The 21,055-nt window shown below is 63.0% G+C and overlaps 1 protein-coding gene across 4 annotated transcripts in view; it reads left to right on the top strand.

The window, feature by feature from the left end:
- Positions 1-407: 407 nt before the first annotated feature.
- Positions 408-21,055, top strand: part of STAB1 (stabilin 1) — a 27,171-nt gene continuing 6,523 nt past the window's right edge. For all 4 annotated transcript variants that reach the window (XR_003612499.2, XM_028124413.2, XM_028124412.2 and 1 more), the window contains exons 1-46: positions 408-568; positions 4,642-4,778; positions 5,131-5,246; positions 5,488-5,573; positions 5,647-5,716; positions 6,053-6,148; positions 6,462-6,572; positions 6,837-7,033; positions 7,255-7,385; positions 7,548-7,675; positions 7,979-8,067; positions 8,270-8,407; positions 8,551-8,691; positions 8,874-8,936; positions 9,229-9,342; positions 9,427-9,480; positions 9,711-9,791; positions 10,193-10,351; positions 10,727-10,789; positions 11,027-11,122; positions 11,327-11,413; positions 12,197-12,308; positions 12,772-12,958; positions 13,068-13,161; positions 13,271-13,429; positions 14,703-14,798; positions 15,383-15,478; positions 15,618-15,665; positions 15,844-15,974; positions 16,132-16,243; positions 16,639-16,716; positions 16,801-16,899; positions 17,019-17,117; positions 17,255-17,386; positions 17,574-17,702; positions 17,885-17,941; positions 18,213-18,296; positions 18,774-18,969; positions 19,072-19,167; positions 19,264-19,309; positions 19,401-19,477; positions 19,712-19,837; positions 20,011-20,084; positions 20,233-20,307; positions 20,558-20,680; positions 20,987-21,034. Coding sequence is in view for 3 of the 4 variants with exons in the window: in XM_028124413.2 (XP_027980214.2) it covers positions 488-568; positions 4,642-4,778; positions 5,131-5,246; positions 5,488-5,573; positions 5,647-5,716; positions 6,053-6,148; positions 6,462-6,572; positions 6,837-7,033; positions 7,255-7,385; positions 7,548-7,675; positions 7,979-8,067; positions 8,270-8,407; positions 8,551-8,691; positions 8,874-8,936; positions 9,229-9,342; positions 9,427-9,480; positions 9,711-9,791; positions 10,193-10,351; positions 10,727-10,789; positions 11,027-11,122; positions 11,327-11,413; positions 12,197-12,308; positions 12,772-12,958; positions 13,068-13,161; positions 13,271-13,429; positions 14,703-14,798; positions 15,383-15,478; positions 15,618-15,665; positions 15,844-15,974; positions 16,132-16,243; positions 16,639-16,716; positions 16,801-16,899; positions 17,019-17,117; positions 17,255-17,386; positions 17,574-17,702; positions 17,885-17,941; positions 18,213-18,296; positions 18,774-18,969; positions 19,072-19,167; positions 19,264-19,309; positions 19,401-19,477; positions 19,712-19,837; positions 20,011-20,084; positions 20,233-20,307; positions 20,558-20,680; positions 20,987-21,034 (4,812 nt within the window). In the remaining variant the exon portion in view is untranslated. The remainder of the gene's footprint in view (positions 569-4,641; positions 4,779-5,130; positions 5,247-5,487; positions 5,574-5,646; positions 5,717-6,052; positions 6,149-6,461; positions 6,573-6,836; positions 7,034-7,254; positions 7,386-7,547; positions 7,676-7,978; positions 8,068-8,269; positions 8,408-8,550; positions 8,692-8,873; positions 8,937-9,228; positions 9,343-9,426; positions 9,481-9,710; positions 9,792-10,192; positions 10,352-10,726; positions 10,790-11,026; positions 11,123-11,326; positions 11,414-12,196; positions 12,309-12,771; positions 12,959-13,067; positions 13,162-13,270; positions 13,430-14,702; positions 14,799-15,382; positions 15,479-15,617; positions 15,666-15,843; positions 15,975-16,131; positions 16,244-16,638; positions 16,717-16,800; positions 16,900-17,018; positions 17,118-17,254; positions 17,387-17,573; positions 17,703-17,884; positions 17,942-18,212; positions 18,297-18,773; positions 18,970-19,071; positions 19,168-19,263; positions 19,310-19,400; positions 19,478-19,711; positions 19,838-20,010; positions 20,085-20,232; positions 20,308-20,557; positions 20,681-20,986; positions 21,035-21,055) is intronic.

Below are 21,055 nucleotides of genomic sequence, written 5' to 3'. Positions count from 1 at the left end.
AGGTGGAAGCAGGCTGACCTGATTCATGGCTGCTCTACCCCCACCTGCCGGAGCCCCCCACCCCCACCCCCACCCCCAGGGCCTCTGAATGATCTAGGCCGGGCTTGCAGACAAGGGCTGGGCAGTGGTTTGTATTGGAGCTGGCTCCACACCCTCTGCTGGGCCTCAGGCTTGTGGCTGATGGTGGGCTTGGGGGCTGTGATGCCAGGAGGAGGGTCTCTGGTCAGGAAGCCCTGACAGGGCCCAGGCTGACCATGCAGGAGTCAGTGGCCAGCACCTTCCCTTCCGCCTGCAGGCTGCTGATAGCAGGAGGAAATCCTGGCGGGTTCCTGTGGGGGTGAGCTGGCGGGGCCTCCGGACTGCTTTTAAAGCGACTGCCCGCCCTGGCCCGCCCGCCCACTCGCCCTGTGCCTGCCTCCTAGAGCTCGTTCCCCACACTGGTTGCCCTGACTGTCCTGGACGGCGTGCCCGCCAGCCGTCACCAGCCATGGCAGGGCCCCGGGGCCGCCTCCTGCTCTGCCTCCTGGCCTTCTGCCTAGCAGGCTCCAGCTTCACCAGGGGGCAGAAGGTGAGTGTGAGCCAGTTGCAGGGGACGCGGTGTTCGGGTCCTGCTGGCCAGTGGTGGGAGCAGGGAGGGGGTATACACAGATAGGGCCCAGGTCTGGGGACACACAGGGCCGCTGTGACTCGTCTGCCCTCCGAGCAGGCCCAGAGGGCAAGGCAGCCGTGTGTTGCCTTGACCTCCTCTGACTGCACGCAGCGTGCCAGCCCCGACATGGGTGGGCAGCCGTCCTGGGGCTCCCCAGCCTGAGGCTGAGGGGGACAGAGCCGGGCCCATGCTCCTGCCCAGACTGAGGCTTGGGCTGTCTATGAGGTTGGAGCCAGGAGCGCCCCCAAACCCTGGAGGGGCTAGCAAACCAACAGACTCGCATGGAACACACGTGTGTGCCTGTGTCCGGCCCCAGTGGCGGGGGGGGGAAGGAGGTCTGCTCACCCCCAGTCTCTCTGGGTAAACAGGAGCCAACAATAACACCCTCAACCCCGAGAGCTTACCAAGTGCACAGCCTGGGCACAGCTGGGCATTACCCACTGCGCGCTGCCCTGGGCGGTGGGTCCTGTTCTCTACCTGAGGAAGCCAGAGCCCGAGGATGTTGGAGACAGATCAGTCCGACTCTGGAGCCTTGCTCCTGACTGACCACTGCCTGTGATTCCCCAAAAATGGGCCCAGGGTGTGGTTGTCAGGGCCGCGCATGCCAGCCACCTCCTGGCTGCCCATCTGCGGGTCTACCCAGGCCCCGGAGCAGGGACGCTGTCCCCACGGGAGCTTCTGGAAGAGCCTCCCACCCTGAGGATGGAGACAGAGTTGCCTGGCTGGGGCCTGCCTGCAGATAAGGGTCCCTCCCCTGTGAGGCCAAGTCCATCTGATTCTTGGGGCAGCTACAACTGTCCCCTATCGCCAGCAGGCAGGCTGAGGTAGAGAAGAGGGACGTGCCTGGGACCCCACTGCCAGGCCGGGCCAGCTCCGGGTTGCGGATGGGAGGCCAGAAGTTGCAAGGGTGACCATGGTGGGAGAAGGGCCCAGGGTTCTAGGCTGTGCTCAGCCGGGCAAGTGGGCTCCTGTTCCCTCCCTGCCCCAGTTTCCCCACATGGGGAATACGAGGGGATTTCAAAGGCCTGCCGCCTCCCACTGGGAATTTTTCCTCGTCAGAGACCTGTGCTCTGCCTGCCTCTCAGCTGTATTCTCGGGGTGAGGCTCTGCCAGCCTGGGCCCGACAGACAGTCCCAGGGGTGCCTGTGGCCAGGGGCGCGGCAGCGCAGGCCTTCTCACCCGTCCTCAGTCACCCAGCCCTCCTGGCGCCTCTGTAGCATGAAGCCCACTCTAAATATTAGCAAACTGAAGCTCCAAGGGGTAGGGGTGACCTCTGGGTCACACAGCCAGTGAGGGGCAGAAGCGGAACGTAAATAGAGACAGGTTCAGGGAGTAGGAGCAAGGAAGGCTTCCTGGAGGAGGGGATCCTAGCCCCTGTCCATTCAAAAGTCTTTTTACTCAGTGCCTCCTCTGTGCTGGTGCTGGTGGAGCCTGTGGTCTCAAGCTGGGGCGTGGAGGGCGAAGGGCGCTGATCCAGGGCAGGGGAAGCAGTTGGAGGGGGTGCTGTCCCTGAGGGAGTTTGGGTTCGGAGACCCAGATCCCAGCTTGGGGGGAATTTCTCCCACCTTCTTACAGCAGGCTTAATACCTCATGTCTCCTCAACTTCCCCAGCAGCGTGACTGTCTCTGTGGGAAGCAGACGTTGCAAAATCAGCTCTGGATTGGGGCGGGTGGGGGCAGCACCCGCCTGGCTCAGGCAGTCCCGAGGTGCCCCGGGAAGAAGGGGATCTGATTCAGCACTGGGCTGTGATCCAGAGGGACCAGCGGTGAGACAGTGCTCTGGGGAGGCTGGTGCTCCTTCCAGGCAGAGGGGCCTGGTGTTCTTCCCCACGAGAAGTAGGGTTTGGCTGGCTTATCCACCCTTCACCATTTCCCACACATCTTCCAATGCGACAGTCTAGGGGTGAGTGTGCCCCGGCGGGACAGGAGGCTCCTGATTCCTCCTCTGCTCACCCCCGCACTCCAAACCCCACCACTCTCTCTCCCTCCCTCCCTCTCTCTCTCCTGAGCCCTTAGCCAGGCCTGACCGCTCCTCTGAAAGCCGGTCTCCGGGCTGGTGGTGGCCACCCTGGCAGCTGGGTGTGCCTGGCCAGGTGGCCCTCAAGGGTGCCTTTGCCCTGAGCCAGCAGCTGCCCAGCCCTGGAGTTACCCAACTTCCTAGACATTCCCTGGCTCAGCAGAGACGGAGCCCTGAGGTGGGGAACGAGACCACAGCACTCAGCCCCACGGCTCGGCCTGAGGCCACTCTTGGCAACTTCCTTCTTTGCCGACCGCAGAGGCATGAGCGGAAAGGGCCAAATCACCGCGGCAGAGAGAGGCCCCGGGGCCTGGTGTTCCCCGGAAGAACATGCCAGGCCGCCGTTTCTCCTTTTCTCTTGCTTTGAGCATCCTCGCATCTGTAATGTGTTGTAGGAAAGATGCCCTGGCTCACTCCCTTCGAACCACAGAGTGTTTGGCCTTTTTTAGATGAGAACATCTCGAGCCCCTGCCCCAGGTCCCCAGAACCTCTTCTCCATCCACACGCACCCTCCTATGGTCCCTTTTCTCACGTACAACCAAGACTGAAGCTTCCATCCTCCAGGGCACAGGGCTGCCATCCACGAAGGTAGCCCCAGGGATGGAGGACTTGCAGGCGTCGTGGCAGGCCAGGGGATGGGGCTGCAGGCCTGGGCTTTCTTGGCACTCAGCACCCTCAGGGGACGGCCCCTTCCCTACCACCATCCCTGCTGCCCTGCAGCAGCCAGAGACTCATTTTATTTATTTATTTATTATTTTAAAAAGATTTTATTTATTTATTTGACAGAGACACAGCGAGAGAGGGAACACAAGCAGGGGGAGTGGGAGAGGGAGAAGCAGGCTTCCCGCGGAGCAGAGAGCCTGATGCAGGGCTTGATCCCAGGACCCTGGGATCATGACCCGAGCCGAAGGCAGATGCTCAACGACTGAGCCACCCAGGCTCCCCCAGGACCCATTTAAAACAAACCAGTCCCAGGGCTGCCCTGATGCTGCCTCCCCTCTCTGGCCCGGCCACTGGCCCCTCTCCTCGGCGGCTCTCTGCTTTGTCACACATGGTCGTCTGCTCCTTCCACTCCCTGGCTTTTGCCTCTCCTGTCCCCCTCTACCAGGGGCGCTGCTCTGGCCAACTCTTGGGCATCTTTCAGCTCCAATTCAATTGTCACCTCCCCTCGGAAGCCGCCTGGGTCTTCTTAGCCTCCTCGTCACCAGCATTGCCACACCAATGATGGGCCGTGGCCCCCTGGGTCCGGGCTGGTGTGTGGGGCTGGGGGTCAGGCCTGGGGTCGGGGCGTAGGAAGGCATGCAGACCCTCTCGCGCATACCTGCTCTCATGGGCCTGCCTCTTGGGTCTGGGGCTGGCTGCTGGGTCTCCCCCGCCCCCCGGGGCAGCTGAGGGCCCTCAAGGTTGCTGACGGGGTCATTCGGCAGCACGGTGGGGACACGCCCAGGGCGAAGCGATGACCAGAGGGCCAGCCCCGAGGTGAGCTCTGTCTGTGCCTGGGAATGGAGTTGCTGTGCTCCCCCAAGTAGCGTCCGCTGTAGTATTGAGTGTTTGTTTTTCAGTGAGAAGTGATAAGGGACACTAGGGCGAGAGTCCAGTTCTGGTCCCTGACATACTCAGGCCCTGGGTGGTTTGGGGTCTGGGGTCCAGTTTCTCCAACTGAATGGGCTAAGGTGGAACAAAATGGCTGGGTTCTCTTCACGTTGGGAGGCATAGGCTCTGAGGCTCCTGGGTGTGTGTTTGTGGCCCTGGGCAGAAGTCCATGGCTGTGGACATAGGAACACGCTGTGGCAGTGACAACCTGTGACAGGCAGATTTCCCTGTGTCCCGGGGCCTTCCCTGGGCTCACTGCTGAACAGGCAGGGAAGCGAGGCCTGCAGAGAGGTGCTGGGCCTTGGCTCAGTCAGAGCAGAGTCAGGACTGGGCACAGGGGCCAGGCCCCTCCCTCCAAACACCCCCCACCCCCCGTGGCCCAGGTGCGGTCCAGACGCTGTGATGTGAAGACCAAGTTTGTCACTCGCATCCCCTGCACCATGTGTCCTGCTATCAAGAGGCGGATGTGTCCCCCAGGCTGGCTCCGGGAATTACCAGAGAAGATATCCCAGGACTGCCGGTACGGGTCCCTGCCTCCGTCCGTCCTTGCCTGCTTCCAGGAGCATCTGTGGGGAGGGGGTGGGGGCGGGGGGTGAGGGAGAGCCTGGCAGGCGTGGGCAGTGAGAGCAGTCACTTGCCCACATGTCCTTTGGCCCCTCTGGTGGGGCAGAGATAGGGAGGAAAGAACAAGGGCGAGTCGGGGCAGGAGGTGTTTCTTGAGCACCTACTATGTGCCAGGCCCTGTGCTCAGCCCCGGGCCAGGCAGAGAGAGGAAAGGTAGAGCTAGAGCACTAGAACCCGGTGTGGGGAGGCGGGGCTGGGGGCTGCCGACTGGGAGGCCCTCCTGTCACCCTGCCCACCTTTGTCCCCAGCTACGAGGTGCAGCTGGGGGACTCTTTGATGTCCATGAGTGGCTGCAGTCTGGAGTGCTGGAAGGATGTGGTAGAGAAGGCCTGCTGCCCCGGCTACTGGGGGTCCCAGTGCTATGGTACGGGGTGGGGGCCCCAGCCTTGCTCCTCGTATCCCGGCCCCGGGCTCCCTCTCTGCAGCATCTGCCTGCACATCCTTCAGCTGTTGCAGTAAATGGATCCTTAGTGAGAGCCAACACATCTTGGCTGCCTGGCTCTGGCTGCCCCAGGGAGGGGCCGGGCTGCCCAGAGCTGCTGGGGTCTGGGGTGAAGCGTGAGTTCTTCAGGGCACAGCTGAGTTCTGGGGGGGGGGGTCCACAGAGTGCCCTGGGGGTGCTGAGACCCCGTGTAATGGCCATGGGACCTGCCTGGATGGCATCAACAGGAACGGGACCTGTGTGTGTCAGGTAAGGGCCCGGCAGGGCTGGGGGTTGGGGGGCAGTACAGAGGCCACACTGACTGGGTGCAAATCTCTGCCAGGAAAACTTCGGTGGCTCCGCCTGCCAGGAGTGCCAAGACCCCAACCGGTTTGGGCCCAACTGCCAGTCAGGTAAGTGCTGTCAGGGCGAGGGAGCAGGGCCACTGCCCACGTGGGGGCCCAAGGAGACCTGTCCGTACAGCCAGCCCCCAGCAGCCTCCCTCCCAGCCCCTCAGCCTCACAGTCCCCCTCCCGAGACATGAGCTTTGCTTCCTCCTACCTCCAGCCCCGTGCTGTTGTCAGAGGCCTTCTCCGGTAAGTGCCCTCTGAGCCCCCGGGCTAGTCCAGGTCCCTCCCTTGGGCTCCCATCACCACTATGGTCCCGCATCACAGCTCCATAGAGCTGAGTTCTAGAAATGCAGAAATGCAGACTCAGTGTCCCTGTGCATCCCTGTGTGTCCCTCCCAGTGTGCAGCTGTGTGCACGGCGTGTGCAGCCACGGGCCACTGGGGGATGGAAGCTGCCTGTGCTTTGCTGGATACACCGGACCCCGCTGTGACCAAGGTAGGCGGGGCTGCTGGGGTAGCCTGGGGTGGCAGGTCCTCAGTGGCCAGAGCAAAAGAGGCCAGTGGGTGAGGGATGGGGCCTGAGCCTCAGCGGGACCTCTGCCCACAGCCTTATTTTTATCTAAGTAGGAGAGGTACACAGGGGGGGTCAGGGGGAGGGAATGTCATCTGAGACCTCCACTGCCCAAAGGCCCAGAGAGGGCAAGGCTCTGGCCAAAGTTACACAGCAAATTGGGCAGAGCATCTTTGCACCTGTGTTCCTTCCAACCTGGAGCTTTGGGCCACCACAACACTCGCCCCTCTTCATTCAGAGCTGCCAGTCTGCCGGGCCCTGAACTGTCCCCAGAACTCCCAGTGCTCTGCAGAGGCCCCTGCCTGCAGCTGCCTGCCTGGCCACACCCAGCAGGGCAGAGAATGCCGAGGTAAGTCTGTGATCCAGAGGCTGGAGGCCCAAGCTCAGGGTGAGCAGGGGCTGGGAGGACATCCTTTTAAACCTGCAAGTACAGTCTGGTCATTTATGGCAAGTACAACGTGTCCCTGAGGGAGGGCCTATCCCCAAGGTCTAGATCAACCTGCTCACCTCCTCTTTGGGCCATCGCTGTGGAGGTGGTGGGGCTCCTGGGTGCCCAGCTCACTTGGGTGTTCCCTCTCTCTCTCTCTCTCTCTCTCTCTTTCTGCCCTGGCAGCCCCTAACCCCTGCCAGTCATCGCCCTGCTCCCCACTGGCCCAGTGCTCGGTGAGCCCCACAGGGCAGGCACAGTGCCGCTGCCCCAAGGACTACCATGGTGATGGGACAGTGTGTCTGCCCCAGGACCCATGCACCATCAACTACGGTGGCTGCCCCAGCAACTCCACCTTGTGTCTGTACCAGAGACCAGGCAAGGTGAGCCGGGGCCCTGGGTCAGGCCTGTGCCGTGCTGCCCCCACCCACGCTGGCGACTCGGCCCTGGGCAAATCATGGGCCTCCTGGGAGTTGGCCCATTTGTAACATGGGAGGGGGATGGCAGCCCCCAGCGGGTGGTGCGGCGGCTGAGCACAGCTTTGTGGGTGCCGGTGGTTCTCATGGATGCGATGCTGCCCTCCTTCCCCCGCCTGGTGGCCCAGGCCTCCTGCTTGTGTAAGCCAGGCTTGGTCAGCGTCAACAACAATGCCTCTGCGGGCTGCTTTGCCTACTGCTTCCCTCACTCCTGTGACCGGTCAGCCACCTGCCAGGTGACCCCCGATGGAAAGATCAGGTGGGCACTGGGGGGCAGAGCGGACAGGGTGGTCTGGGCAGGGGCAAGGGTGCCTGTGTGTGCACCCTCAGGTCAAGGGCCCAGGGGGAAACAGGTGGGTGAGGGCCAGGAGGTAGGGACTGGCCGCACCCCTGCCCTGACCAGTTCTACCCATGGCCCTAGCTGTGTGTGCAAGGAGGGCGAGATAGGGGACGGGCGTGCCTGCTATGGACACCTGCTGCACGAGATACAGAAGGCTGGTCAGCTGGGTGTGGTGTTCCTGCGGCTGAGAGTCTCCCTGGCCATGCTGGGTGTGTGACCCCCCCCCCCACTTGTCTGTGACCTTGTCCCTCACACCCCGCATTCCTGGCAGGGAGCGAGGGGCAGACCCTGCAGAGATGCCCTGTCTCTTTGCCCACGAGCTGTGGAAGCAGAGTGGGCTGTGGTGGGGTGCGTGACCGGCAGTGGGAGCTAGCTCCCCCCACACCCGATCCTGATGCCTCCCATCTACCTTAGACCTAGGCCCAGTGCCCTCTACCCAACTCTCCAAAACCTAGGACTGATGCCTGAGGGTTTCCCAGATCCATTCTGATCTACCCTCTCGTGACTCCCAGACCAGGGCTGCCGCGAGATCCTCACCACGGCGGGCCCATTCACGGTGCTGGTACCATCGCTTTCGTCCGTCTCCTCCAGGACCATGAATGTGAGCCCCGCCCCCTCAAGGAGCTGGCTGCCAGCCCTTGCCTCCTCCCTGGAGCCTGCCCCAGGCTTTTGGGGTCCAGACTCTGGGGAACCAAGGCCCGGGAGGCATCTTGCCCCCTCCATTGCTGGGGCAGGGGTGGCATGGCGACCAGCCGCCCGCCACCCTGGGCCCGCTCAGCGCTCTGGTCCCCTTGTGCCCACAGGCGTCCCTCGCCCGGCAGCTCTGCAAACAGCACATCATTGCAGGGCAGCACATGCTGGAGGAGCTGGGGACCCAGCAGACACGCAGGTGGTGGACACTGGCGGGGCAGGAGATCACCGTCACTTTCAACCGCTTCACGGTAAGGAGGGCCACCCCAGCCCAGGGACCAGGGAGCCCCAGGTGGGAGACGCCGCCCGGGCAGAGGCGTGGAGGTGGAACGGAGCCTCGGAACACGAGGCTGGCACGTGGCGCGGATGAACCAGAGGCCTCACGTCTCCGCAGAAATACACCTACAAGTACAAAGAGCACCCCCAGCAGACGTTCACCATCCACAAGACCAACCACCCAGCAGCCAACGGCGTCTTCCACTTGGTCACCGCCCTGCAGTGGCAGCCCCCACCAGAGCTCCCCGAGGACCCCAAGGTAAGCCAGTGCCCCCCCCTCCCCTCTCCCCACCTGGTGCCACTGGGTGACCTCTGAGCCCCACAGAGCTCAGAGAGCGGGCTGGGCAGTTCTGGGCGGGGCTGGAACAGAGCTCCTTCCCCCCTGGGGCTGGAGCAGCCTCCCCCTTTCCTCTGCGCTCTCATGCTCATCCCTTGCTACAGAGAACCATCGGCCAGATCCTTGCCTCTACTGAGGCCTTCAGCCGCTTCGAAACCATCCTGGAGGTAAGTTTGTTGGGAAAGGCCTTAGCCCATCTGATCTTTTGGGCCAGGACCCCCCATTACTAACTCACCGTGATCTGGGGCTCTGGAGTAGCACGGGCCCTTGCCCATGCCCCCATCCTAGAACCTGCCCGTCACCATCCTGGGGTTCTGTGGTAGCATGGACCCATTGCCGCTGTCTCCTACTTCCTCCTCACGGGAGTTCCCTGCAGGCTGAGGGTGGCAGGGCCCCAGCAGGGCTCAGAGGTGGAGGCTGGCCACAGAGCCTCCCTGAGCCTCCTTCCCACTGCCACAGAACTGTGGGCTGCCCTCCATCCTGGATGGGCCTGGGCCCTTCACAGTCTTTGCCCCAAGCAACGAGGCTGTGGACAAGTTGCGGGATGGCCGCCTGATCTACCTCTTCACAGCGGTAAGCTCGGCGGGGAGAAGGAACGGGGGAGATGGGGTACCCGGGCCTCCACTGGCCCCTACCACACCCTCTCTCTCCTGCCAGGGTCTGTCCAAGCTGCAGGAGCTGGTGAAGTACCACATCTACAGCCACGGCCAGGTGAGAGGCTCCGAAGACCAGCCTGTACCCTCAGCTGGGCTTCTGGAAGTTTGCCTGTAGGTCCTGGTCTCCCAGGGCCCCTTCTCCTCTCCCCATCCATTTGGACACTTAGGGTGCAAAAGAGAGTCTAGGGACAAGTGTGGTAGCTGTGAGTCACCTGGGCGGGGCCGTGTGGGGCCCTACGGTGTGGCTCATGCCTGGCCTAAGGCCCCACCCTCTCCTCCACCCAGCTGACCATTGAGAAGCTCATCTCCAAGGGCCGGGTCCTCACCATGGCAAACCAGGTCCTGGCTGTGAATATCTCTGAGGAGGTGAGCCCCACAAACCAAATGTGGAATGAATGGGCCAGTGGAGGGGCTGGTGATGACCGGCCAGTGGTGTGGCCTCTTTTGGACCTGCCTTTGGGCTCTGAGCCCCATGGAGGGCAGGCTCTGGAGGGGGGGGGGCACATGGGAGGCACACACAGATCATATCCCTCTCCTGGGGCCCAACAGACAGGGAGGGCTCCAAAGACGTGGAGGGTGGTTTCAAGGGTAGGGGGCTGGAGCTCCATGGGGCTCAGGGCCTGGAGGCTGGAGCTGTTTTGCCAGAGCGGGTGGCGTTGCCTGGGAAAGGGAAGAGATGGCCTGCAGGCTGGGCTGTAGGGGTAAGGGCGGCAGCGGGCCCGGGGGGCTGCCAGGCTGGGCCGCTGGTACACTGGGCTCTGCCACAGGGGCGCATCCTGCTGGGACCAGAGGGGCTCCCGCTACGGAGAGTGGATGTGCTGGCCTCCAATGGTGTGATCCACATGCTGGAGGGCGTCCTGCTGCCCCCCACCATCCTGCCCATCCTGCCTAAGCACTGCAGCGAGGAACAGCACCAGATCGTGGCAGTGAGCACACACCACATGCTGGGGGCCCAGACCTGCTTGTTCTCCTCCAGCGGGCAGGGAGGCCGACAGTGGGGCTGGGGCCTGGGCACCGACCCCACACCCCCACCACCAGGCCTCAGCAGTCCTGCTGATCGATCCTTCGAGATCACTCCCACATCTTCTGGCCCTCCGGCCCTGCCCTCTGCTACGATGCCCACGCTCCCACACTCAGCCCTTCCCCATGGCAGGGCCTTTGCCCTTGCTATTCCTTCGGCCCTGGCCCTCCTGTCATGGACTCTCTCATACCTCAGGCCTTGGCTCCATGCCAGTTTCCTAGGGTCCACTGAATAAATAAACCATGACTAACTCTGCCCCGCCTCCCCCTGCCCCGCCCAGGGCTCCTGTGTGGACTGCCAAGCCCTGAACATGAGCACGTGCCCCCCCAACAGTGTGCAGCTGGTGAGTGTCCCTCAGCCCGGCCCTCAGGGCTGCCCAGTGAGACTTCTGCCCTGGATCAAGGCAGGGAGGAGGGGTTGCGAGGCTCAGCTGGACCCGGAGGCTTAGCCCCTCTAGGCCCCACTAAGGGTAGGGGTGCTGGATCCAGAGCGCTGCGAGGTCTCTGGACCAGTGCTGCCTGGCAAAGGGAGCCAGCTCAGGACCCACACCTGCTGACCAGCTTTGCACCGCCCACCCCAGGACATCTTCCCCAAGGAGTGTGTTTACACCCATGACCCTACTGGGCTCAACGTCCTGAAGAAGGGCTGCGCTCACTACTGCAACCAGACCGTCCTGGTGAGCCTGGGCGAGGGTGCTCCCTGCACGGTAGGCCGGGGCCTCCCCTCTGGGGCGGAGCAGGCTGCCTCCCTGGGAGAGCTGGGTTGCACCCCCGAGGGGCTGTACCCGACTCTACAGGTGGGGCATGGGGGCAACAGCAGCCTGGGTGGTGGGGGTGGTGGGGCCTCAGACGCACCCTCCGACATGCTTTGTCTCTCATAGAAACCTGGATGCTGCAAAGGGTTTTTTGGGCCTGACTGTGCCCAGTGTCCTGGGGGCTTCTCCAACCCTTGCTACGGCAAAGGCAATGTGAGTACCCCTGCCCTGGGGCAGCTGTGTGAGTCGGCCGGGGCTCCTCGTGTGTCTGAGCTGGCCTACCTCTCTGGCCTTGGGTTTCCCACATCCTGGCAGAGGAAGTTGGGCCATATTGTTTTTAGTATTTTAATTAGAAATAATTAGAGCAATGCTTTCAGGTCCCCTTCCTCTTTGGGAGCTTTGTACTATCACTCGGTAAACCTTGCTTTACTGCCCACCACAAAAAAAGAAATAATTAAGTAGTTGGAATTTGGCACCTAAAAGGTGCTAAGCCTCATAAAGTTTGTCAGTGGTTTTCCTTTTTTTTTTTTTTTAAGATTTTATTTATTTATTTGAGAGAGAGAGCGAGGGAGAGCACGAATGGGGTGAGGGGCAGATGGAGAAGCAGGCTCCCCACTGAGCAGGGAGCCCGATGCAGGGCCGATCCCAGGACCCTGGGATCATGACCTGAGCCGAAGGCAGACGCTTAACCGACTGAGCCACCCAGGCGCGCCCCGTCAGTGGTTTCCTTGGGTGTTCTGTTTTTGCCACTTTGTAACGTCAGGGTTACTTTAGTGCTGGGCCAGGGATCAGCACAGGAGTTGAGGATTTCTAGGTTGAGCCAAGGTCATCCATGAAGCCTCCAGGGCTGGCTGTCTTTTGGGGAGCCAGTGATTTGGAGGTCTCTTCCAGGGGGAGAAGGGGCTCAGAGCCAGCCCGTGGACGGTGAAGGTGTGCGGGGAGGGGATGAGGCCAGTCCCCACCCCATGACCAGTCCTGCTTCCTTCCCACCCCTAGTGCAGTGATGGGGTCCGGGGCAATGGGGCCTGCCTCTGCTTCCCAGACTACAAGGGCATCGCCTGCCACATCTGCTCCAACCCAAACAAGCATGGAGACCGGTGCCAGGAAGGTGGGTGGTCCTGGCCCATGCTGCCTGCCAGGGAGAAAAGGGTCTGCTTGGAAAGGGGGCTGGGGACTCCCAAGAAGGGGAATAGAGCCCCAGGAGCAAGGGTGAAGGCCAGAGGAAGGGGAGCAGGATTTGAGAACAAAAATAGATGATGCCTCCTTCCCCCATGCCAGGCAGGACGAGAGCTGTGGTTTAATCTAAAGCATGAAGGATTTGGGTCAGACACACAGAAGAACGTTCAGATGGTGGTGTCAGGGGCAGGGCAGCTAGAATGGGGTGACTGAAAGCAACAAATGGCCCCCTTGCATTTCCCCTGAGGCCGGGGCAGCCCCTGATTTTGTGACCCTGAAGTCACATCTGTGCTGGCTGCCGTCTTCCACATTCCCAGCGCCCCCTTAGCTGCATCCTGGCTCTCAGGCAGCCCTGCCCCTGCCTCACCTTTCCCGTCCCCATGTCCTCCCTGCAGACTGCGGCTGTGTCCACGGTCTCTGTGACAACCGTCCAGGCAGTGGGGGCGTGTGCCAGCAGGGCACCTGTGCCCCAGGCTTCAGCGGCCGCTTCTGTAACGAGTCCGCAGGAAACTGTGGGCCCACTGAGCAGGCCCAGCGCTGCCACTCGCATGCCCGCTGCGTCAGCCAGGGGGGCGTCACCAGGTGAGCATCGCATTTCCTCTCTGCCTCGTCCGTGACCATGCATGTCGGCTCATTCAGCCTCCAGCCTCGTCCAGAGGCTCACGGGAGGCCCTTCATTCCCCTGCCCCAGGTGTGTCTGTCTCGATGGCTTTGAGGGCGACGGCCTCTCCTGTGTGCCTGGAAACCCCTGCTCCCACCCAGACCGTGGTGGCTGCTCAGAAAATGTCAGTCTCATTGGCCCTTCCTGAAGTCCTGAGCTGGGGGTGGAAGGGGGACTCCCTTTTCCTCAGCCCTCCGCCCTGCGGCCCTGGGTCACGACCGTGGCTCTCACAGGCCGAGTGTGTCCCTGGGGACCGGGGCACCCACCACTGCACATGCCACAAAGGCTGGAGCGGGGACGGCCGCGTCTGTGTGGCCATCGATGAGTGCGAGCTGGATGCGAGAGGCGGTTGTCATGCCGACGCCCTCTGCAGCTACGTGGGACCTGGGCAGGTGAGGCTTGGCAGGCCTCGAGCCGGGTGTGTGTGTGGCGGCGGGGGAGGTGGGTATTTGTTCCGGGGGACTCTCACCCAACCCCGTCTGGCTCCAGGAGCATCCACTCCAAGAACTGCTCAGGGCCTCAAACCCCAGGCACAAGTGAGAATCCAGGTCTGAAAGGTAGTGCCGTCCGTTCTAGAAGCCGCCGAAGCGTGCAGGAGACGACACAAAGGCAGGGGCGGTTTTAAAGGCAGGCATGTGCCCGCGCCAGCCCCAGGCCGCTTGTTCCACACCGTGTTCCACCAAGGCCGTGGCTCCTGTCCCTTGGGGATGAGGACTCTCGTAACCGGGTTCACGAGTCTTCTGCTCTACCTGGCCTTGGGGCCGCTGTCTTCTGACAACTAGGTCCTTCCTTCACTCATCAGGTTCCCATGGGGTACCAGGCGTGCTAGTCCCTGCTCTAGACTTAGGAATGCAATGCTGAGCAAAGCAGAAGATTCCTGCCCCAGGGGAGTGACATCCCCGAAACCTTTAGACTCCTGGAAATCCAGCTGTGGAGTTTGCAGCCTCAGACTCCAGCCACAGGGTCTCAGCATCTGGAGCTTTTCATGTGAGGCAGGTCAGGCCCATGACCCCGAGCACTGGGCAGCACTCACATGTCTACTATGCCGACGGGGAGGCCAGGCTTGACTGGCTCAGGGTCAGCGTGTGCAGGGACCTGCCCCACGATGGCTGGACCACCCGCCTGCACCCCCAGCTCCACAAGGAGCTATGCGGTTCTAAAGTGCTGAACCAAGGACCAGAATAAACAGGTTGAGATGCCCCCAAGTTGCAGGCGAGGGCAACTGAGATCTGGGACCATGGCCGGTCACTCAGCTGCAGTGGGGACAAGCCCCGGACTCGGGCATTTATCGGGAAGGATCAGAGTGGGGTGGCAGGGTCAGAGATGAGTGTGTGCCGCCATCCCTGGGGCCGGCCTCGAAGACATCTGCCCGCTCATCACACACTGCTGGCCTCTCTCAGGCCTGAGAGCAGAGGGGTACCAAGTCCCCATGGATGCTTCCCTGCCAATGCCATCCCTTCTCTGGACTCTTCCTGAGAGCCAGGCTCCCCTTAGGGCCTCGGGCTCCTGGTCTGGAACAGGGATCTCCATGGAGGGGCATAGGAGAAGCTCCTCGGGTCTGAATATGCTTCCCCAGGGGACAAGGCCCGTGGAGAGTGGGGGAGCAGAGGAGGAGAGGGTGGGCGCCCCCGGTGAGCTGAGGCCCTCTGCTCCCAATCTCTCCAGAGCCGGTGCACCTGCAAGCTGGGGTTCGCTGGAGACGGCTATGAGTGCAGCCCTATTGACCCCTGCCGGGCAGGCAACGGTGGCTGCCATGACCTGGTGAGGGGCCGCGGTGGCCCGGGGCCCGGGGGAGGCTCTCTGGGTGGGCCTCAGCTCTGGTCCACTCTCTGGGTGTCCCTGTCTGTGGCCAGGATTGGAATCTCTCTAAGCCCCCAATCCAGACCGTGTCACCCCTTCGCCCACAGGATAGGGCTTCCATTCCTTGTTAAGGCCCCAGCCCCTGCCCCGCCTCCGGTTTCCACCCCCTCCCCCACGCCATGCTCCTGTGCCTACCCTGACCTCTCTCTGCCTGTGTGTTCCAGAAGGCCTCCCAGCTAGCTCCTCCTGCTTTCGGGGCAGGCCCTCCCCTCCTGGGTGCTCCCTCTGCCCTGGGCTTTGCCAACCCATCTCTCAAGATGGGCTGGGATAACTCACGTCAAATGCTCAGTGATCTTGGAGAGCAGGGCCACGCCAACCAAGGGAGCAACATGAATGCGGACTGGCTGGCTGGATAGACAGACGGTGGGGCTGGTTGGCAGGACAGGTGATAGGTGATAAGGGTGAGATGTAGGCTGGGTGCTGTCCATCTTGCCATCTGGGTACTGAATGGAGGACCCTGTCTCTTTGCCCCACCCCCACCCCAGGCCACCTGCCGGGCAGTGGGGGGAGGTCAGCGGGTCTGCACATGCCCCTCTGGCTACGGGGGTGATGGCTTCAGCTGCTACGGAGACATCTTCCAGGTGAGTGGGTCCCTATGCGTGGGTTGGGGGAGTCCTCTAGTGCACCTCAGGTGGGAAAGGACAGTACTCAGGGTCCTGGTGAGGAAGGGGCTTGGATTTGTCCCTAGACTGATGACCTCAGCTCTTTCCCTCCCCTTAGGAGCTGGAGGCAAATGCCCACTTCTCCGTCTTCTACCAGTGGATCAAGGTAGGACAGGGCAGAACACTGGGGTTGAGGCTCAAATCCAGGAGGCCTCCCTGGATGCAGAGGTGCCACATAATATCTCCAAGAGCTGTAGGTGGGGGCAGGCCTGGAGGCTGGGAGCAAGCAATCTCAGGTGGCTACCTTCATCACTCCTCCTGTCCCCCTGTCCCCACACACACAGAGTGCTGGCCTCGCTCTTCCCAAGGACAGCCGAGTCACCGCCCTGGTGCCCTCTGAGTCTGCCATCCGTAGGTTGAGCCCCGAGGACCAGGCCTTCTGGCTGCAGCCAAGGGCGCTGCAGCAACTGGTCAGGTGGGCAGCCAGGGCGGGGACCCAGGGTGGGGAAGAGATTTCCGTGCGAGACCCCGCCCCCCCAGAGGGTCTCATCCCAGCTGTGTCCACCTCTTGGGGTGGAGCCCAGTCCCAGGGGTCTCTGTTGGTTACACTAACTTGGCTCCATGCCCCACAGGGCCCATTTTCTCCAGGGTGCCTTGTCTGAGGAGGAGCTGACCCGGCTGGGTGGGCAGGATGTGGCCACCCTGAGCCCTACCACACGCTGGGAGATTCACAACATCAGTGGGGTACGTGGTGAACGTTGGGCAGCAGAGGGGGCCGTGCAGAGCATGGGAGGGAACTTGAGTGGCCACCATCTTCCCAGGCCAGGGCCCCCGGGGCTGAGCTTGAAGTCACCCGGACCTGCCCAGGGCCAGCACACGGGCTACTCAGTGTCTTTGGGCCGGGAGGGACTGCCCTGCCTGGGGTCGTCTGTGTCTCTGTGTCTGCATGTGCATGCCTGTCGCTCTTGTGTGGCCCTGGGTGGGTCTGGAGGCAATGGTAGGTTCTGAGGGTGTCCAGGCCAGGCTGGGGGCCGCCAGTAGATGCCTGTGTGCCCAGCAGAATCTCTGTTGGTGTTGTACTGACTCTTAAGTGTCCATCTGTGCCTACCCGTGGCTGAGCTCTGCTTGCTCCTTTCCAGAGGGTCTGGGTTCAGAACGCCAGTGTGGATGTGGCCGATCTTCTCGCCACCAATGGTGTCCTACATGTCCTCAGCCAGGTACGGCCGGAGGGGTGTGTGTGGGGAACCGCCTGGGCCAAGGGGCGCTGGCGTGCTGACCAGCCCCGGTGCTCCCCATGGCAGGTCTTGCTGCCTCCGAGGGGGCACGTGCTGCCTGGGGAGGGGCTGCTGCAACAGCTGGACCTGGTGCCTGCCTTCCGCCTCTTCCGGGAGTTGCTGCAGGTGAGCAACAGAGGAGAGAGGGGGAGTGCCCTCCCCCAGGCCTGGAGGGATCTGGCCGGCTCCGGGGTCGGGGCCGAGGGCGATTATGCCCATTGGTGACCCCGGCCCCTTGCCCTTAGCACCACAAGCTGGTGCCCCAGATTGAGGCTGCCACGGCCTACACCATCTTCGTGCCCACAAACCACTCTCTGGAGGCCCGGGGCAACAGCAGCAGGCTGGTGAGGCCACGGGGATGGGGCCGCTGCAGGGGAGGGTGAAAACCGGAGTGAGCCTCCCATCCCACAGCAAAGGGACAAGGCGGGTGGAATGGCAGTCCCTGGAGCCCCTGAGCTTCTCCATCCGGCTTCCCGGCCAGGACGCAGACACCGTGCGGCACCACGTGATCCTGGGGGAGGCACTCTCCGTGGAGGCCCTGCAGAGAGGGGGACACCGTAACTCGCTCCTGGGCCCTGCCCACTGGCTCGTCTTCTACAACCATAGCGGCCAGGTTTGCAGGGGTGGGGGGCAGGGAGCCTGCAACCTCTGCTCCAGCAGAGACCACCCATCCTGGGAGACCCCCTCCCTGCCACCACCCCCCCCCCACGCCCCCCACCCCGGCCATCCCATAGCCCCAAGGCGAGGGGCGAGGGTGGTAGTGCTGGGGGATGGACTCAGCCTCCCACCGCCCTCCTCAGCCTGAGGTGAACCATGTGCTGCTGGAAGGCCCTGTGCTGGAGGCCCCGGGCCGCTCGCTGTTTGGCCTGTCGGGGGTCCTGACCGTGGGCTCAAGCCGCTGTCTGCACAGCCACGCCGAGTCTCTTCGGGTGAGAGCCTGAGGCCCGGGGGTTGTGGGCGGTTGTGGGGAGAAGAGCTGAGGGGGTTCGGAGCTGGGACGTGCTGGCTGGCCTGGCCGGCAGGGAGGGGCACTAGGACAGGGTGGGAGAGGAAGGAAGGTGGGTTTGGCGGCCCCATCCCAGCACCACCTGACTCCCCCCTACCTCCCCAGGAGAAATGTGTAAACTGCTCCCGAAGATTCCGCTGCACTCAGGGCTTCCAGCTGGAGGTGAGGACAGGGGCTCAGCAGCGCTCTCTGCTCTGCAGGTGTCCAGCTCCCGGGGCCCAGCTGGCTGCGCCCCCCTTGGGGCATGGAACAGCCAGGGCTGCTCCACCTCTCCTAGAGGCCAGGGCTGCCTGGGCCCAGGTCGGCCTGTCTCCACCCCTCCCTGATCTGCTGTCCTGCTCATCCACTGACCCCTGTCTGCCTGGCTTCCTGTTCACTGCCCTGCCCCTACCCAAACCGCAGGCTGAGCCCTCCTGCCTGTCCCTGTTTCCAGAACACCCCCAAGAAGAGCTGTGTCTACCGATCTGGCTCCTCCTTCTCCCGGGGCTGTTCTTACACATGTGCCAAGAGGATCCAGGTTTGCCTCCCAACACCCCCATCCCCGAGTCTGACCCGAAAGGGGGAGGTGGGAGCGCAGGCCCAGGGGAGGAACCCGGACTAGGTGTCAAGGGCAGAGGCAGGGCTTGGGACTAGGGTGAGGCCAGTGGAGCCAGGGCCCAGACGGAGAGGTCTGAGGTCAGTGGGGCCGGTGTCTGTCCTGTGGCCACGCCCCAGGGAGTGGGGATGGGGAGAGGGAAAAGGGGCTCTTCCTGGACCCCATCTAGCAGGCCCCAGCGCAGTCGGCGCCTCCCTGTGGGATCCGGCACAGCTGTGCCTGGCCCGAGGCTCCGTTTCCTCACCCCTGCCACAGGGCGGGTCGCAGAAGGCGGCCTCCATTTCCCTGGTCCCTGCTCGCGTCATTGGCTGGCTTTGTGGCCTGTCCCCACCACCTCTCTCATTCCCCTCCTCCCCACCTCTGGCCTGGGCCGGGCCTCTCCCTGTCCCCTCCCCACAGGTGCCCGACTGCTGCCCTGGCTTCTTTGGCACGCTGTGCGAGCCGTGCCCGGGGGGTCAGGGCGGCGTGTGCTCGGGCCACGGGCAGTGCCAGGACAGGCTCCTGGGCAGTGGGGAGTGCCGCTGTCACGAGGGCTTCCACGGAACCGCCTGTGAGATGTGTGAGCTGGGCCGCTATGGGCCCAGCTGTGCTGGAGGTGAGCACCGGGGAGGGCAGAGGACAGCGAGCGTGGAGACAGCCCGGCCGGGGCAGGGGGGAGGCACTGGGCAACTCCTGTCCTCCCTTGTCCTGCTCCCAGTCTGTGACTGTGCCCACGGGCTGTGCCAGGAGGGGCTTCAAGGGGACGGCAGCTGTGTCTGTAATGTGGGCTGGCAGGGCCCCCGCTGTGACCAGAGTGAGTAGCCTCAAGGGGGAGAGGAGGGTGACTCCTGGGGAGGTACTTCCCGGGTCCAAACGACCAGAACTATCTTCCTACCCCCACCCCTCCCAGAGATCAGTGGCCCTCAATGCCCAAAGAAGTGCGACCCCAATGCCAAGTGAGTAAACTCAGCCTGGGGCGGGTGGGCAAGCGGGTAGGGGCCCTGGGGTCAGGCCCGGCCCAGGCTGAGCTAACGCCATCCCTCCCAGCTGCCTACAGGACTCGGCGGCAGCCCCGGCCTGTGTCTGTGCCGCGGGATACTCGGGCAACGGCATCTACTGTTCAGGTGGGGTCACATGGAATGCTCCGGGCGCCCACCGTGAGATTTTCCGTGAAATTTCACCCTGATGCTTTCCCTGCCGAGCCCTCGCCAGTCCTTCTGGGGCCAGTTTCCATCCGGTTCCCATCTCGGGTCTCACCCTTCCCTCTGACCTTTTCCTTTCTCCCCTGCCCTCCTCCCCTGGCCCCACGCTGTCCCTGTGCCTGCTCCTCACAACTCTCTGGGATCATCTGCCCCTAGAGGTGGACCCCTGTGCGCAGGACCATGGGGGCTGCTCCCCCCACGCCAACTGCACCAAGGTGGCACCTGGGCAGCGGACGTGCACCTGCCAGGATGGCTACACAGGAGATGGGGAGCTGTGCCAGGGTGAGCCTGGGACCCCCACCCTGGGCGTACGTGGGGCCAGGGCTCTGGCTTCAGTGTTATAAGATTAGGAGAGGCTGAGGGGCCCACAGGGGGCACTGAGAGCCTGGCAGTGAGCACCTGAAGGCACAGATGAATGGAAGGGCTGCCTCTCACCCTAGCGTCTCCCCACACAGAGGTCAACGGCTGTCTCATCCGCCACGGGGGCTGTCACATGCATGCCGACTGTATCCCCACAGGCCCCCAGCAGGTCAGCACAACGGAGGCGGACACGGAGGCTGTACCATTTGCTCAGAGGGAGGGGCCCCCCCTCAGACTGGGGAGGAGGTGCTCCTTCTGTCCAGGGTGCTGGCCTGCTCTTGGGTCCCAGCAGCCGTACTGATCAGGATTTGGGACAGGTCTCCTGCAGCTGCCGTGAGGGTTACAGCGGGGATGGCATCTGGACCTGCGTCCTCCTGGACCCTTGCTCCCAGGTCAGGCCCCAGCCCCACCTCATTTCACAGGGGAAGGGGACTAAGGTGGGAACCAGCCCTCCTTGCCCCCGTCAAGGTCCTAAAGGCCTCTGAAGGGTGAGCCACCCTCCCACAAACTTGAATCTGACTGCTCAGTAGCCAACAGGGCTTTGGGGCTCGGACAGGGGCCTTCATGGCCCCTTACCCAGGGCTGGGTGGGGCAGAAGAGTCTGGGAGCCACTGATGCCTCTCTCTCCTGTCCCTATGTCAGAATAATGGAGGCTGCAGCCCCTACGCCGTGTGCAAAAGCACGGGGGATGGCCAGAGGACATGCACCTGTGACGCGGCCCACACAGTGGGCGATGGCTTCACCTGCCGCGCCCGAGTCGGCCTGGTAATGATGCCCAAGCTGGACCCCTGACCCAGCCTTGGCTATGACCTCCATGGGCCTGACCCATGATATTGGTCAAGACCCCAGATTTGATCCTGATCCTGGCCTTGACCATGACCCTGACCCCCTGACTCCACCTGGGCCTGACCCAGCTATGATCCATGAAATGAATCCTGACCCCAGCTCAGACCCCCGGCTTTCCTTTCCTCATCTCTGCCTTGGCCAGACCTTGGGCCGCAGGTGCTGGGACAGGCACCAGGCCCTGAATGGGGGCCACCCAAAATCTGAGCTGATCCTCGCCCCCCCCAGGAGCTCCTTCGGGACAGGCATGCCTCATTCTTCAGCCTCCACCTCCTGGTAAGTGACCAGCTGGCTTCC

This window comes from Eumetopias jubatus, unplaced genomic scaffold (assembly GCF_037043125.1).
Source record: "Eumetopias jubatus isolate StellerSeaLion01/CBP00866 unplaced genomic scaffold, mEumJub1_p1.0 scaffold_1, whole genome shotgun sequence".
Taxonomy (NCBI): domain Eukaryota; kingdom Metazoa; phylum Chordata; class Mammalia; order Carnivora; family Otariidae; genus Eumetopias; species Eumetopias jubatus.
This window is presented reverse-complemented; position numbering and strand designations above follow the sequence as displayed.